The sequence below is a fragment of the Bactrocera latifrons genome, unplaced genomic scaffold, assembly GCF_001853355.1.
Source record: "Bactrocera latifrons isolate USDA-ARS-PBARC rearing strain unplaced genomic scaffold, ASM185335v1 scaffold_119, whole genome shotgun sequence".
Taxonomy (NCBI): Eukaryota; Metazoa; Arthropoda; class Insecta; order Diptera; family Tephritidae; genus Bactrocera; species Bactrocera latifrons.
This window is the reverse complement of record NW_017534619.1, coordinates 65007-83706: the sequence shown is the minus strand read 5'-3', so window position 1 is coordinate 83706 and position 18700 is coordinate 65007. Positions and strand designations below refer to the sequence as shown.

Sequence of the window (18700 nt, the reverse complement as noted above, 5' to 3'; positions counted from 1 at the left end):
TTTCTAAACTACAATTCTAAATTGAAATATTTGTCTACCAAGTTCAAATTTAGCCGGCTCTGTTTATTCGGGAATAATGATGTCATCTTTTGCGGTGTTGATGTTGTTGTAGCAGCAGAATTTTTTTTGTTAACCTTTTCTCGAAAGGTTTGTTAATCCAAGTGCTGACTGGGATTACTTCTATCGGCTTAGATGTGACCACATTTTCCTAGTAAGACTGGTCTTCAAATGAATTCCTTTTATTTTTATATAGTTCGGTACTACAGGTCCATTCATAACGTCTCCAGACGTTCTTATATACGCATATGTTCCCTGTAATTATGGTGCTGTAATTTTTTGCCTGTTCTACTAACGACTTAAAAGATGCTTTAAAAGCTACGTGTGGATACCGGAAGTCTAATTCTTGACTTCGCTATCGTAGTCTTAATGCCTTCCGCTTCCTTTCGAAATGTCAGTTGAACCCTCTCCAGTTCTTTTTAAGATGCTCGCAGAAAATGTTGTGACCCCAGGATCATTTTGCTTTGTAGAGTTGTGGTAAAAAACTATAGTGAAGTTGAACCTTTCGGTAATAACGGAACTAGTGAAGAGTTCCTCCGATTTACGCTTCTTATAGCATTGCCTTTTATTTTGTCAGATCTAGATAATAGTATATCTCACTCTAAAGAAACTGGGGCTTAACTCATATTACAATTAAAGGAATTTCCCAAACTGAGCTTAAAACACCAGTTTACCATGATGTTTGTAACACCAAGAAGGAAACCTCTCCGAGCCGTTCGATACGAAACGAAGTAATACGAATGATTCCGCTATCAGCATCTCTATTTTTTGATCTCTAGCTTAGCACACATATTATTTGAAAAACTAATATATTAATTTAAAACACTTTTTCCATTTCATGGTCACTGTAGACAAAATTCTTAATGATGTGGAAACAATCTTAAGTATCGCTGGCTCAAAGAGTTCAAAGCGATCGAAAGTTTTTCACAAGACACCACGCTAACTTTTTATTTTCGGGAAAAAAACCTACTTTAGTTAGTTGTTGTCTTCTGTATCTCATTAAAGGAATAAAATAAAAAAAGGTAGTTGCTTGAATTCCCAACAAACTCAGCTGTTACTTTGTTAGACAACAAATTTACCCTCTCCGTGTAAGAGACGAGCATATGCTCTTAATTTCCTTCAAAATTGCGAACTCACCACGAATTGGAGAGCCAGCATAGAAGTGCGTGCTCCACAGGCGCAAGGCATCAACTGAAGTCTCTCATTTCGTAGCTCAGCTGATGAGCGTCGCCAGCAAAGGCACTGTGTTGAATGTGACCAATTTGCAGCGCATAAAATACCCGGACCTTTGCCGAAGTGCTTAGTAGCCGATAAGGAATCAGTCAGGAAAGTTCGAAGTTCCAGAAAGTCCCGTAAAAACGCGTTAAGTAAGGAAAAGCGCGCGCGCTCCTTCGACCCTAGTAAAGTTCAAAGTGGTTGCAGTAATACATAGCATAACGCATCCTTTCACACATACACACGTACGATACCGACACACCAAGTGGATACGAACACATAAGGCTCTGCTCTCCACTCCGTACTTGTGCGGCGCTATGTGGGTAGGATGTGGTGTGGTAAGCCACAACGGTGCTTTCCATTGAATGCGAAGTGTAAGCGTGTGAGTAGCTATACTCCACCCCACCACCAGCTCTCCAATATTACTCGTATTACAATCGTTCGGTGTATATAACTGCAAACGAATGCAAAACTGAATAACCATTAGAAAGCAAAATGTGTAGAAAATAAAGAGTGAAACAAATAAAAAAAGAAAACAATAAAGAAACGAAAGCAAAATAAAAGGATAGTGAAATATACATACGTATAAATAAGGATTGGTGAAGTTTTTTGGCCTCTGCGCGTTCGTGGCCGCAGCGGCAAAGGAGTAAGTGAAAGTTCTGCTATGCTAAAATGATGGGCAGCGAGAGCGACAATTATTTTATGAGTGTATGTGTGTGTGTGTGTGAGTGCCAGGCATACTGGCGTGAGTTCATTGACTGAAAAGAGGTGAAAGCCTGCGAAATAACGCTTCAGTGCCTTCTTCTTATTTTCGCTAGTGCCCAACTTCCTGCTTGAGTGACTGCCAGGCTGCCAGGCTGCCTGACTGAATGACTGAGTGACTCACTGTGAACGTAAACAAATTTTCATAATTAATGCATTGTGTGCTGGTTAAGTTTGCGTGTGTGTGCTTGAAGTTTTGTGTACATTTGCTGCATGAAGATGTAACTGTGATTTAAAGTTGTGCGTCATAGATTTTGGCTTCGTAAGTGTGCCTTGCATTTGATGTCAATATATTCTCGGCACTTTATTGTTATTACGAGCAACAATTATGACAGTATTTGCACAACTTTTTCACTCATTTCTCTATCTTTTATTGCCAAACTACCATTGGTTGAGGGTGATAAGCAATAAACTTTGGCTGTTGCTGAGTTAAGTGCGTGGCTATCAAGGGATTAGTGAAGGTGGCGAAATCTTTTGCTGAACTATGCCATCAGTTGCGGCATACGCTGTTGAAAATGTGTAAAGGTTCATAAATCTTCGGCAGAAAATTTTCTCGAGAACTCGTAACGTCGAGTCATTAGGTGTTGCCACCGTCCATGCTTTGCACCACATAGTACGACAGGGATGATGAGTGACTTGTAGAATTTGGTCTTTGCTCGTGTAAAGAGGACTACATATACTTCTCAATTGCTTCCTCAGTCCGAAGTAGCACCTTTTGGCAAGAGTTATTCAGCGTTTGGTTTCAATGCTGCCTTTGTTGGTAGTGTTGGTTCCAAGATAGTTGAAATTATTTACGATTTTGAAGTTATGACTGTCAACCGTGATGTAGGAGCCAAGTCGCAAGTGCGAAAACTGTGTGTTTGATGACAGGAGTTATTACGTCTTGCCTTCATTCGCTACCACACGCATTTGTCTCGCTTCCTTAACCAGCCTGAAAAAGCAGAACTAACGGTGCGGTTCTTGAGGCCCATGATATCGATGTGAATGGCGTACCTCAATAGCTGTAAACTCTTTTAAAAGGTTGTACCTTCTCTATTTCTCTATCTCTATTAAAATCTGTTGCTCGAATTATTTTCTTTTGTAGTTGATTGAAGAAGTCACACAATATCGAGTCGACTTGTCAGAAACCTCGTTTGGCATCTATCGGCTCGGAGAGGTCCTTTCTGATTCTGACAGTGCTTTTGGTATTAGTTATGTGGGGATACCAAATTCAGACATCGCGGCAAAAAGGTAGCTCCAAAAACAGCCGAGAAATCGACGAAGAGGTGGTGCGTGTCAATTCTCTTTCCACGGGTCTTTTCCAGGATTTGGCTCGTGGTAAATATCTAGTCGGTAGCTGATTGTCCAAGCCTGAAACCACACTGATAAGCTGCAATCAGTTTTTTAACGGTGGCTTTATTTTTTTTCACACAATACGCTTGATAAAATTATAGTAGGTTGGGCAGAGCACACTTAAATTCCAATCGTCGGGCCTGCTTTCGTCCGAACATATTTTTATAAAAAAGCTGTTGCATGCCCCCCACGCTTTGTTGTTTTTCAGACGGTTATTTGTTATTCGAACTTCTCCATGGTCGGGCAATGGAATGTCTGCTCGATCGATTGCAGAATCGGTTTCACCATCTACTTCAAGCCTCGTACATTTTACAGCTGCTGGTAGTTGACCTACGCTCCCACCCGTTCTCATTCCGCAGCCATTGAAGAAGAAGAATAGTACCTATCCCGGCACATCAAGATTTAAAAAGAAACACTTTGTATCTCACAAATGTTGACACAAGAATCACCATTAACCAATTTTCCATCTGTGAATTGCTGTTGAAGCGCCACAAAGTCAATTAATATCTGCAGCGGATGATTACTGGTGATGAACAGTGAATTACTTACGACAACGTCGAGCAAAAACGGTCGTGGTGAAATCGCGAAGAGTCGGCGCAAAGGGTAATATAGTCAAAATTGACAGTAAAGGAGGTTTTACTGGGTCCAAATCGCACCGAAACATTCGAGTTCTCAGATAAGTTCTAATCCTTTGGTGGGATTGGCAGGAACTGCGAGCAACTCTTCCAAGGCCAAACTCCTAATACGTACCTGTACTGGCAACTCTTGACGTTAACCGTTACCCGGTTATGTTTTCAGACTTAGTTCCTGTAAGAAATGTGCGTGTGAAGGGTATAATAATCTTGCAATATATTATTTATCAATTAACGGTTGTTTGTATCCCCTAAGATAGATATAGTGATTATATGCAATCCGAATATCTTTGTGACCGTCCGTTCGTCCGTCTGTGCAAGCTGAAACTTGAGTAGAAATTGAGATATCCTGACGAAGCTTGGAACGCATGTATAGTACAAAAAAAAATTACGGAACTTTGATACAGGAGATTGCAGTGGGCTAAAAATTTTGGGAATTTTGGGACAAAATGAGACTAGCCCCGCCCTCTAAGCAGTTTAATATCTTATATATCACCCAAACTATAATAATCTGAATCGCTCAGGTCAAACTCCTTAAGCACCCTTCAGACACAATAAAAATAAATAAAATCGGACGGTCACTTCTTGTATGACAATTCCGCTAAAAACTACTAAAAATTTTAATTTCGCACCTGGGATGATGCAGCAGCCCTTTGTAGAATCCCACATCAAAAATGAACCATACCTCCGGACCTAGTCAACCGATATCGATTAAATTTGGTATATAATTATATAAGTCTGACTACAACTACACCTATATCCAATATAATCCAATTTTAAATTCCATTTCTAGTCTAACACCTATTAATGTATCGGGATAAAAGCTTGCCGGAATGGTGCGCATAAAGTAGTCCACCTTATGACCAAAAAGTGTCCACTCGGACCAAAACTATTAAAGTCCCCGGATACCGAATTCGTCGATCAAAATTCCACTTGCAAACTTTATATTGAAAGTACCAGTCAATCTGTGAGTTAAATTATTGTGCTGTAGAAGTATGACAAATCCGGTTACATCCCAACTTAGCGCTTTCTTACTTGGTATTATCTATATTTAAGTAATTTAATTTGAAAATCATGTCACACTCCTTGTGCAAGCAGTAAAAATTTACTGTTTGATGTTCGGTATTGTAGCAACATTTCTCAATACTACTTGTAATCCAATGAGCTTAGTTCTTTTTATTATATCTGCATTTATAGCAATGTACCGGAAAAGCTTTCCAAAGCATATAATTTAATTATATATCGAAACAGAACAAATAATGTAATTTTAATTACTTACTTTCAAGATGTTATATGAGTGTTAATGCTTGAGTAATAAAATTGAATATCCCTTGCAATCACACTTATTTGTGGAAGCCATTAATTGCATAACTTTCAACTGAATTCATATTGATCAATTGCAGACAACTTTTTCGAAGTATTTCTAAGAATAATGAAACCAATAAATTGCTTGGCAACAAACAACTTTTTTGGCCACAATTCCGTCTTCTTTGTCACCCATCAGCATTGCGGCCAGAATTCGTGGAAAATAAAATATTTCAAACGCAGTTAAAAAGTTGTCGGGTCGAATATTATTTGCAATTATTTGCCGCTTGCCCACAACTCCTCACCTCAGGTCTTCGCGAAAACAATTTTTAACATCTTGAATAATAATATTTGGTACGCATGGAGTGAGATAAATACCACAGACTTTCGAAACGCTGCTGTGTTCGTTGTGCACCGTTCATTATTCAGTTTATCTGTGAAAATCTACCTCACATAATCTACCCCGCCCACTATCGCTCACATTTGTCGTTGGTTCACATATAAATTCATCGAATTCCCCCTGGCACTTTACTGTGGCCTGCTCTGACACCGTTTTGCCAATTTCAAGGTCAGCAGGAGTGAACGAAATATGCCAGTCATTTGACACAGCCATAAAGAGGATTATTCTGGGTGGCTGTGCTGTCCGATATAATAAAAACTGAGCTTTTTAAACGTAAAATGTTGCCAAGCGAGCTGCCGGGAGAGGTTGGAGCAGACGTAAGTTAAATATTTGTAAATAATGTGTGATGGCTGGTTGAGTGAAATATTTGTAGTCAAACTGTTGTAAAACGTTATTTTTCACATTCATTCACTCACATTTCAATTTCATTTTATTTAATATGTTGCTGCTGTTGTTATATTTTATATTTGCCATGTGGTGTGGCGGAGTGCTGTTTGTAAGTGGATTAGAAATACTTAACTTTATCTCGCGGTTGTAAATAATACCTACCTACATATATATTGTAGGTGGAATAATGGTATTCAAGGCATGCTCACAGACTTATTTGCAAAATATATTCAGAACATTGGAACACAAGCAAGAATTATCCAAATTTGGGTGGCTTCGAAATAATTTACTAACCTCCATGATTGAATAAGAAGCTTTGTTATTAAGGATAATCAGAAAACACAAAGTTTTAATACCATTTACAAATAAAATGTTTCCAATATAAGGGCATGATTTCGTCGGTCAGATTGTATGGAAACTACATGCTTAAGTGATCCGATCTGAACATTACACAAAGTGTGTTCCAAAGTACACAGGACTTAGAAAACAAAAACCTCTACGTCTGCATAACGTTTTCCTTTCATGTTCAAATGCTTTTTTCCGAAAAGGACGAAGTCGCACGATGCCATATCAGGTGAAAACGGGGAGTGGTTATTGGTTAAATCTGAAATTGGTGCCAAATAACAGTACTATTTTCAAGACCCCGGCCTGATTCATAGATGACGCTACTAGAATTAAATCCACATGATGTTTAGCTAGCTGTCGGACCATTAACTTGTGAATTATATCATTTTGAGTGAAGCGACGTTTATTGAAAAAATAATAAATTTTTTTTTTTTGCAAATAAAATGTTGCTTTTTGAAGAGCAAAAATATAGTTGAAGCAAAAACTTTTCGGACACTGTCTCAGGAAAATCAATCAAGAATCTGTATGCTTAGTATAGACTTGAAGAAATGAGCACCGTAGGTGGTACTCAAAAGAGGTTGTTACCGACGATAACCATGAAAAAAGTCTGCAAAATAGTTTTTGAGATTTCAGGCATTCTAAAGATATCAACTGAATATCATATAATAATTAACGAATATTTGGGGATGACAGAGCTCTATGCAAAGTCAGTGCCGTGCGAGCGACTAGTTGATGATTCGGAGCAGTGTTTGGAGATGTTCAAGCGTATTAAACCCGAGTTATTGCATCGATATGTAATAATGGAAAAAACATGGCTACATTATTTTACTCCGAAATCAAAGTGACAGCCATCCGCTTGGATGGCATCTGATATCCAATCCAAAGTGTGGACAAACGAAACGCTAGGCTGGCAAGATTATGACATCTGTATTTTGGAATGCACATGGAATAATTTTTATTGGCTATCTTGTAAAAGATAAGACCATCAACAGCGTATTTTCATAGCATTATTGGACCCTTTGAAGGACGAAACCGCCGAAAAATTGTCTCATTTGAATAAAAAGAATATGCGGTTACACGAAGACAGTATTCTCTAGATCTAACCACCGGCGACTGAAAAGAGTATTCACTGGAAATTAATGTAAATGAAAAGACAACACAATTTGCTAGGTCTATTAAAATACCTTCTTTTGAACGAATATTTCCTTCAAAGACGTCACTTGTCTCAGGCTTATCTGTATGTGTAACCGACTTCACAAATCCCACAAGTAATATTCCGGTTGTTTGGAATCGAGCGATCTTGGAAATCGCGCTCAAGAACACGATCCGAGATAATGCGTATACTATACGTTTCACCCCATTAATTGATTGTTTCGCTGTATTGTTGGTACCAAGGGACATTCACATTAACATTTTTCAATTCAGGTACGATAAAGTCACTAATTAAGACTCTATAGTGTTTTTCTTTAACTCTTAAATAATAGCTGGCTTTATTTTTTAAGAAATATGAATGAAAATCTGTTTATAGAACACACCCAACAGTGAATTTTTGAGAATGTAGCCGCATTTCAACAACGGCTTGAAGATTATATTCACTCCAAATGCGACAATTTTGTTTATAAACAAAAGTAGGTCTCATCACTGAAAATTTTTTTATCGAAAAATTAGGTATCTTTTAGGCTTATTGCCGAACGTGCGCTGGATGAAATTCGGCTTCAATTCGAGCTGGTAGTTTTTGTAAACCAAGAACCTTCCGCAAAATCATTTCCAATTGTTGCCTGCGATGGCAGATGAACTTCTTTGGATATTTTTCGATGCTCTGCTTCTGCAAACGTTGCTAATCATTAATCGACAAACCAAACTGAGTATAAATCAAGTAATAGCCGTCGAAAAAACAAAATCCGAAATCGGTATGCTCTCACTGAAAATCAAACGTCAAAAAACACCTTTTATAAACTATTAGTTATACTATATACATTATAAGAAGGCCAATGAAGGAAAGATCGCCACGAAAGGAACTGCCTGTATGCCGCTAAGTCTGAACTTGGTATACCCATAAAGCTAATACGGCTGTGTAAACTGACGTTGCTAAACACTAAACGCTTCATCAGGATCGGGAAGGACCCCTCCGAGCCATTCGATACGAGGTTTCAGACATAGAGACTCCCAATCGTGTGACTTTTGGAGAAGGTACAATCTTCAATAAGAGAGCACAGCTGCTGGCGTACGCCGATGATTTTGATATCATTGGTCTCAACACCCGCGCAGTTAGTTCTGCTTTCTCCATACTGGATAAGGAAGCAAAGCAAATGGGTTGTTGAACGAGGGAAAGATGAAATATCTCCGGTTATCAACTGAACAGTCGTTTCACTCGCGACTTGACTCCCACGTCACTGTTGACAGTCATAACTTTGAAGTCGTCGTTCCGGTTTCATATCATGGTATAGTCTTCTAGTAATTTACAACTATGAATATGAAAACGTTGAGATTCAACAAAATCTCGCTATAACTGTAATTGGAGACGTTATCTTCAAAATATTCGTACGAGCAGTTTCAATACTTTCGACTCCACATAGTATATGTGTAGATATATACTACAACTATTTATTTTGAAAACCAATGAAACTTATAAATCTTTTGCAGATTATCACATACCCACACACATACATGGATGTACACATATGCATAATATAAGACATCTTTTTGGCCAATGCCCACCGTGGCATGTTTCGGCACATGTGTTGCACGGCCTCAAATTGAATTATTGATTGGACATTTGGCAGGTGTAGTCGGATTTATTTGGCAACAGCAAATGCCAACAAAATCTCCTGACTACTCAACACGAACTCTTACACAGACTTATCTAGCTCCTTGTATACCATATATAGACCAACTCACTGGCCTCTTAGCCGTGACGGATCTATTTATTTGGCAGTAGCCCATTAAATGCACGACGGCATTTAAGTGACAATCGTCTACAAATACATACTTTGTAAGTTCTTTAATTTAATACGAGCTCCCTTAAGTGACTAAATAACTAAGTAAATAGGGCTTTGTATAACTCGCTTAGCGAAGAGTGCTTCATGCTTGTTACTGCTTTCATAAGCCTTGGCAGTAATTCTTTTATTCAATCAACCAGTCGGCAAAATGCGTGCGATGTGTAACAAGGGCCCGTACAAGGCGACCGTTATAGTGCCGGCAATCATTCAATGTCACAATGATGGCGGAAAAATGGAACAGCAGCCGGCGGCTGCCACGACAAACACCGGCAATGCAAGATTTTCATAATGCCTGTAGTTCGTGTGTCTGTATGCATGTAGTTGTGTTACTTTTAAATCAGCGAGAAAGTGGCCGTCGCTTAAGTGCACCGACGTGTTGCTTGTGGCTGCAGGAGAGTGCTAAATGCTTAGGGTCGCAAGTTGCAGCTTCATAATTCTTCCAGTCGCTTGGGTGATGCGTCTTCATGATTCGAAGTTTATGCAAAACTTTTCTTTGTTGCCCTTCGGTGCTTAATAGTTTAGGTGCCATCGCAACCGTTGCTGTTCGCTTATGGGAGCTATTAAATAATTCGCTTTATGTATAATACTTTTTATTGCAAGAAAAGTGCGTGAGCGGAAAACGTCGCTTGAATTAGTTGTGCCATAAAGCAGCTTGCGCTTTCAGCATTAAGGCGCCTCATTTATTGCTCTTTTCAATGTATCTGTGTCTATTTTAATATTCCTCTACATACACGTCTACATATAAATCAACTAATAAATTTTGTTCAAATCTTCATCACATGAGATATCGATTTATGTGTCAATATATTAAATTAATAATTGTGTCGGTGCCTTGCTTCCGAATTAGATAATATTGGTGTGTTTAGCTTAATATGGAACGGCTTTTAATATTGAAAAATTAGTTTGGAATAGGAAGGAAATGCGCCTGGGGATATGATGAATACTATGCGGGCGTCAATAAACAAAACAAGAGGATCAATCCAATCGTTATTAATTAGATGAAATTGTGAACCGATGTCGCCGTTTTTAATTGAAGGCAATTCTCACTTATTTCTGATAAATTTGTGGAATGGACAATATAAATTGTGACAAAAAGATACCCGGAATTTGTAAATAAAACGCAAAATATTTAATTATTCAGCAATATTTATTTTGTTGCCCAAGATTTTTCCAGTCCTCGATATGATATGTGTATTTGTGGGTTGGGTCTCAGCTCATTCAGCGAGTTTTGTTTTATTTTTGCGATCGACTGAAAACGGGTTCCACAGCGCACCAGTCGTTCTTCCTTTTCGCTGTTTGATGCCAATTGCAGAGCCACTGACTTTTAATTCGCTGAACTATGTCAATGTCGTAATATATCTCGTTTCTCTAGAAAACTTGTACACCGACTCAGTTGTTATTATCGTCCATGTCCGCGCACCATATATCCGGGGATTATGAATTACTTAGAGTTTGGCCTCTGTTCGTCGAGAGTCATTTGCCTACCTAGTCCGAAGGTTGACAAGGGTTATTCCGGGTTGGATTTCGAGCCTGTCGTTGTTGTTGTTTTTAATGCTGGTTGTGACTGTCTACAGTGCCGGGGACGTTAAGTCGCGATTGTGACGACTGTTTGTTTGATGACAGGAGATATTTCGTCTTACCCTCATTCACTTCCAGACCCATTTTCTTCCAGTCTGGAGAAAGATTTGAGAGTTATTTTTTATAAGCAACCGCTACTTTAGAATCAAGCAATGGGACAATTATCCCAAGGAACCACATCATACAACCACAGTATATATTTTGCTTACTAGGGAAATGCCTATGCCGCCGAACCGCACAATCGCTACATTTGCGAATGATTCCTACAACATTACAATCGGGAAAAATGATGCTAAGTTGTCGAACAGAATGGAATTTTCAATCAAACAAATTTAAAAAGCTCAGCCGGTAACCACGAAGATATCTTAAGCCGTCCGAAAGCTGTTCTCAGAGGCGAATGGCGGGACGATAATATTGACACTGTAGTTTTTTGGTGCTTTCACCATTTAGCAGTATCGAGAACTACTTAATCCAAATTTCAAGGTTTTAATGAAATTATTAGATATTTGGAGTAATAGTTTCGAACATTTCTGGTTATAACAATGCGACAGTAGTTCTTCCTTTTTGCTGTTTGGCGTCATTTGGATATTTCAAATGCAGCCAAATACTTCTCCACCTGGTCTTAGCCACCGAGGGGGTCTGCTTCCCCCTCCAGGTATTGCATCGAATACTTTCACAGCTGGAGTGTTTCCGTCCGTCTCTCGAAAACTCATAACGTCGACTCATGAGATGTTGTTCTGGCTACACTATAAATACAGGTATATATATGAGATCTAGTTTTTACTGAACTGAAAATACTAAGAAAGTTGATTTTCACAAATTTCTAGGAAAATTTTTCACTATGAAAATCATTCGCCATAGACAACAACATATAATAATCACTTCGCGCAAAATTGGTGCTATAAGGTTGATGTACGAGAACTCCTCAAGTTAGCTCCTGGTGAGTCACTATCCATGTGTTGCTCTGCTTTGTCCTTAAGAAACACAATTCCTTTCCTATTGCCCAAGCTGGCCACTTCTGGGCGATTGCGAATCATCGCTGTTCAATTAACATCCTCGAAAAACATCCATACCAAAATGGCGCATTTTTCGCTGTTACATTATCAGGACGCGAAACAATATCTAGATTTTTCTGGCGCATGGCTTGAGTTTTTTACTTAAGGCCTCTGGCCTGTTTTTTTGACATTTTTATTTCATAGAAATTTTTATTCTACAATAGAACTTTTTTCACATATCATGAGGTAATCGCGTAAAGAATTTTTTTTCGGAATTTTTTGATGACATCTGTTGAAGAAATGGCTGGGTGAATGAGATGCGTTTTTTCACTGCCGGACATGATTTTTCAGCTTTGGACTATCTGAAACACAAAAACCCAATTTATTCTTAAAAAGTACGGGAATGCTTATCGTCCTTACTAGAATCAAGAAAAAATATTGATAAATAAAATAGTAATTAACGTTTTTTGTTTTTTTAGTTTTACTACATGTTTTTGTACATAAATTTTGTCCAAACATTGCCAATAAATTATAAAAAATTATGAATCTAAATAGTAGGGACGATAGCCAGGCGTTTTGTGAACATTAAAAAAAAAAGAAGCAAATCGGTTGAGTAGTTCGACCGGATTCCTGTCCACCAGTTTAAAAAGTATGTTTTGAGAAAAACGCGTTTAAAGTTTGAGGTGTGCACTCCGAGGGCGCCGAATGCCGAGCTGTATTATTATTTTTGGGCCTTTTTCGAAACCTTCCAACGGTAAAGTTGGTTCATGCATTAGTTCTGAGGATATAAGGAACAGAAAATGCAAAAAAAAAACATTAAAAAAGATTACCTCACAGACGCCTTAATTTGTAAATTTTAGTTTATGTTAATAGCTGTGTTCAGTTCGAGATCTTATCTTTCTTACGTTGTATAGCATAACCCGATCGAGCTTATACAATTCCACATGACATGATCTGTAAAGACATCTTTTGAAAAAATATTATAAATAGTAAACTATTTCTAGATTTATGTGCTGACGCTACAAGAGATTATTATCAGAAAGTCGAAGAATCGTAATTGTAAACTGATTATAATTGTTCTAGATGTAATATGAAGCATCTGGCCAATTAATTCCTTGAGACCGGCGATGAAATGCTTCCAAATTATTTAACTACTACAATATGTATACGCTTTGCATTAACTAACACATTACTCTGGCATAAATTCACAGCTTGTCTTTAAAATGAAATCCTAATGTAATTTAATATTTAATTACAGATTTCAGCATAATCAAGCTCCTGTTTCGCAACAACCGTCAGCATGTTACCAAAAATATGAAGCAAAATGACTAGCAATATTCCATTCGCTGAGAAAATTATATGCGTAACACGCGCACATTAATACGCCGACATAAACTCATGCAATATTTAAGGAGGTACAACTGAAAAAATAACAACAACATATAGATATCCACAGAGACCGCGCTATCACATTACCAGCCACGAAAGATGCATCAAGTGCTGAGCTATGAGACCGCTGTACGTGCCAACAGTTCCCGCGAGTTCCGCGAGTATGTCACCAAACGCACTTGCGTCAGTCTCGTGCTCACAATCGCCTTCCTGACGCTCATACTGGGTGAGTATGTGTTTAGCATTATTAAGAGTCTTTATGGCTTTGCTTTTACGTTGGCTTATGAAATTAAGCTCAAATTGTTTTCAACAGGCTATTTGCTGGGCAATTTCGTGTCGGAGCGTAAATATCAAATGCGACTGAATAAGGCGGCCGGCAAAGGCGTCGGACCGCCACACACGGTGGAAGTCAGTAGCGCTGACTATGCAAATCTCAAAGAAATCAATGCTTACCAAAAGAACAAAGACAAACTTTTGAGCTCGGCCCAATCGCTCAGCGAACTATTGAAACGCGATCAAAGCTATCCGGCGAGCTCCATCAATACGGACATATTCAACAAGTACATATCGTGCACACAGGATATACCGCCCAGCACCAGCATCGACTATAGCCAATTCATTGAGCAGTTGGTGGACAATACGGCGGCGCGGCAACGCGACTGCTTGCGTGTGATACAGCTGATTATTGATAATCACATGAGCGGTGACACGAACTGAATGAACAAGGGCGATGTCACGCTTGCGGAGGGGAATGTGATAAAACAGCGCGTGCAATAAGCTTAAATAGGCAAGAGCAGTTGTTTTGTGCGGTAGTGGGCGTGGCTGATTATGATTTTATATATACATATATGTATAAGTATATCGACATCTTTCATAGTGGGCCAAAAAAACTTTTTTATAATATGAATGTATATTATTTTTGTAAAGATTTTTTCTAAATATATACATACATACATATACATAGTAGTTGCATCACGTATTGACCACACACACATACATCCTATATATACATGTATATGTGCCATAGCAAACAGTCCAGCCAAATAGGCAAGTTGTGTGCTTTTTCAGCGTAGAAACCAACGCAGTGAGGCGCGCACCCCCAGGGGAAGCGACGGCCGGCGACGACGGCGTATTTTCGCAAAATACCATTGGGAAAGAAAGAGGCTTTTAGTGAGAGTAAATGTTGTTCTAAATGCATAATGTATACAAATTAACTTGAAGAATTTAAACTAACACAAGCAAATATTAATATATACATATACACTCACTCACTCATATATTTGGTAGATATATTACTGTGGGCAAGAAATAGTAAGACTTTGTTCATAATTCTAAAATGATTAATACTTTCTTCAAAACTTCATTAGTATGGTCACCCTCAAATTAATCTCCCTTAGCCCCAATACAGTTGGACCAACTCTTTTTCCAATCCTCGAAGCAGTTGTAAAAGTCAGTTTTTGGAATAACTTTCAATGCACGTAGCAAATTCATGTTTAATGTATTCACTTGACGTTTTCCCCGGCGCCTTCATTTGAGTATGCTGAACAGCCAGAAGTCACATGGAGCTATATATGTAAGTCAGCTGAATACGGYGGTTGCAGCATATTGGTTGAAAAATTAGCGAGAAACTCACGAAGAGTCAATGCAGTATGCGACGGTGCATTATCGTGGTGTAGAAAGTAGGAGTTGTCGGCTCATAACTCTCCAATTTTGTACGAAAATCTTATAGAAAACGACGTCTAAACCATTAATGGTTTTCCTTGTTGGCAGTTTGGTCAGTCCGAAGGAACTCGGATTCACCGAACCTTGTTAGTCAAAGAAAACTTGATTTTTGACCTGCTTTGACGTTGCTTTTTCGGCTTAGGCTCACCTTTGCCACGACATAAGGCCAAGTGATCATTTGTTTCCAGATCGTAAGCATAGATCCAAGACTCATAGCCAGCAATAATACGTTTCATGATATTCTGTTGCGCGGAAAGCATTGTTCCACGGACGTCAATGCAACGCATTTCGGAAAAATTGAGTGATTGTGGAACCAACCGTGTTTCCACTTTTATTTTGCAAAATGGTTTTCACTGATCCCTCCGATATTCCATCGTCGATTCTGAAGCAACAATTACTTTACTTTATCGACGCGTTGAGCATTGGTTGATGTTCATGGCCGTCCTGGACGTGGTTCTTCGTCAACGCGCTCTTGAAACACTTTGAGTAATTTGTACCAAACAAAGGTACACGACAAACAATTATCACGGAAGGTTTTTTCCAACATTTTGAACGTCTCGGCACCAGAAATGTGATTCCGCAGACAAAATTTATTGAAAATTCTTTGTTGAGTCATTTCACTCATTGTGAAAATCGCCGAATGCTCTTGATTTACTTCGGAAAGAAAAGCGGATACTAAACACTAGAAGTCATAGAAACCTGAAATAAAATTAAAATAATAAGTCTTACCATTTTTTGCCCACAGTACTACATAAACCTACATCCATAATAAATATGCAAATCTAAAGCAAAATCATTTCAACCGAAAAATCGGTGTGAAAATGAAAACACTTTCAATGTGTTTATTATTCTTGAATGTGCTCAATGTTTACTTAAGGCAATACTTACTTATGTATGTGTATGCGCCCTTGTCGCTACATGCCTGTGTATTGCTGTACATTATGGTAATAAAATATAATTTATTTATGGAAAATTCGAATGTAAATGTAACAAGATCTGTAAAATGCCACACACACATAAAAAATTATGTATATTAGGGTGTGTCATTTTTGGGTAATAATTTTTATTTAATTTTTGAAATGTTCTCACAAGTTTCAAAACATTCCTTAAGAAACTTGATTTCGACCAATCTTTTTCAATGGCAGTTATATGCTATAGTGATTCTATAGGAACAATTTTTCGAAGATTATACTGTTGCCTTCGTCAAACACAAAAGTTTTCCTTGCAAGTGCTAAAATTTTGTTGGTCAGTTTKTATGGCTGCTGTATACTACAGGGATCCGAACAATTTTTCTGAGATTTTACCTTTATTTTGTACAACCAGCTTTCCGTATTTTCAGCTCATTGTGTTATCAGAATTTTTTTTGTTGCTCTGATCTTTCTTCCTTCGTCTAAAACTTAATATAACCAATGTTCATGGTAGAAAAAATTTCGTGCCACATAAATAGAAAATGAAAAGTTAGGAAAAGGGGTAACCCTTTAATATTAATATCAAATACTCACGTTGTTCCTGTTTTACCTTTTTGAAAGTTTTTGCCTGCTTTTTAATTGAAAAAAAAAATCTGAAAGTGTCACACCCTAATATATACATCTGTATTTGAACACAACAAAATTTGTTTTAATGTACAGCATTCTTGATGTCAGTCCCCTTGGCGCTGACACTGAAAACATTATTTAATTATTTACTAAGACGTACTGAATTTTTTACAAGTACACCAAAACAACAACAAAAAGTAATAATAATTATAAGAATTCTGATTGCACTTAAACGTGCAGAGATCAATGCCTGAAAGGTAGCGAAAAGAATAAATGAATAAATTATTAAATATAAATGTGAAACAAAAATTTAAAAGAGATTCTGAAATTATTATGATTATTTTATCTTGAGAGAATGTAGAAAGCAAAGCACAAGAAGTTAACATTCAAACTGATTGCATAGGTGAGCGATGACGGAGTCGGTAAGAATATGAGATTTGAATGTAAAAATTCTTTAAGTAAGTTTAAAAAAGCTTAAGCTTCTTTATTAGAGTTTAATTGCAGGTTAATGTCAGCTTTGGCTAGTTCATCTGTACACACATTTGTTAGGAATTCCCCTATGTACTGGAACCATTGGCTTATCCTAAAATCAGACAGAAATCAGTGGATCTACCACTAATAGATTTTAATTTGCAATGTCTTCAATGAAACTCTAGAAGACTTGAGTGCATGTTAGGCAAAAAAAATACACTATAATGAGTAAAACACGCTCTCTTATTTTCATTCAAACTCACTTTTGGGTGAAACCACATATCTCGGCATCCACCTTACCGATTTTAATCAAATACAGTGTATAGTATATAAATCTTTCGCAGAACTTTTCTCTCAAACACTTCTGAGGCCGACTTGTCAGATATTGTCATCGTCCATACTTCTGCACCATATAGCAAGACGAGAATAACGAGAGAATAGTTTTGTTTTTGTTCGTTGAGAGAGAACTTTACTTCCCGATTGCCTTCTCAGTCCGAGGTAGAACCTGTTTTCAAGAGTTATCCTGTGTTAGATTTCCAGGTCTACAATGTTGGTGGTGCTTACACTTTTTCCAAAATAGGCGAAATTATCTACGACTTCAAAGTTATGACTGGCAACAGTGATCTGAGATAACAGGAGACACTTCGTCTTGCCCTCGTTCACTACCAGACCTATTTGCTTTGCTTCCTAGTCCAGTCTGGAGAAAGCAGAACTAACGGCTCGGGTGTTGAAGCCGCTGATATCAATATCATCGGCATACGCCAGCAGCTGTACACTCTTATAAATATTGCTTCATTACGATATGCAGTTCGAATTTGGTGCATTTTTTTACGAGGCGGGTACCAAAATCCAGCGCACAACCCTGCGGAGTCGTTGATTCGCCTTCTCATTTTAGCTCGCTTTCAAACGGATGTTCTTAGATTACCCATAGGATACTTGGTCAAAGACCGGAAGTCGTGAGCCGATTGAGCCAAATGTAAAAGAATCATTTCTGGCCACTCCCAAGTGAATGGCGATCAGTGAACTTTCCTCACTTACACGAACTTCTACACATAACTCTATCCTCTAAGTGAGTTATATATAGTATATGTACATATATATGTATATAGGTATATAGGTATTAACATGTATTTGATTCTTACAATTTGCAATAGTATGAAATGTTCGGTTGCAACCGAGCTTAGGTCTTCTCTACTTGTATTTACTATACTTATTGATTAACATTTATTTAAAAAAAGTAACAATAATAATTATAATAAAAGATATAAAAGTAGGGTATGGGGTTGCTAATAGTAACTTTTTTGCCACATTATCTTTTGTTTTTACTTTTCTAAGAACAAGAGTATGCAGCCAGACAACTGCCAACCTAGCTCACAACCGCATGCCCGAAGACTCAAACCAGTGAAGACATAAACCACTTTTAAGGCCGCCTTATAAATTGCTCTACTGGCGAACAAGGACGTTTTTTTCAAGAGGCAGTAGATGACAGCCCCATCACTAGGGAAAAGGAAACAATTTTTAAATTATTTTTGTCACATATGTTTCTCCGGTTAGATGGCCAATGGTGAATAGTAGT

The 18700-nt window shown here is 37.9% G+C and overlaps 1 protein-coding gene across 1 annotated transcript; it reads left to right on the top strand.

Annotated features, from left to right (window-relative positions):
- Positions 1–1377: 1377 nt before the first annotated feature.
- LOC108978171 lies at positions 1378–16933 on the top strand. Its single transcript, XM_018948315.1, has 3 exons — positions 1378–1918; positions 13266–13622; positions 13710–16933. Exons 2-3 carry the CDS (start codon positions 13496–13498, stop codon positions 14111–14113), a joined length of 531 nt encoding a protein of 176 aa, XP_018803860.1. The 5' UTR covers positions 1378–1918; positions 13266–13495; the 3' UTR covers positions 14114–16933.
- The last annotated feature ends 1767 nt before the right edge of the window (positions 16934–18700 follow it).

What these genes read in the sequence shown, in the direction of transcription:
- LOC108978171 (XM_018948315.1), top strand. Translation starts at nt 13,496, where the DNA reads ATGCATCAAGTGCTGAGCTATGAGACCGCTGTACGTGCCAACAGTTCC. An exon ending in CTTCCTGACGCTCATACTGG is followed by an intron (nt 13,623 to 13,709) that starts GTGAGTATGTGT and finishes TGTTTTCAACAG; the next exon opens with GCTATTTGCTGGGCAATTTC.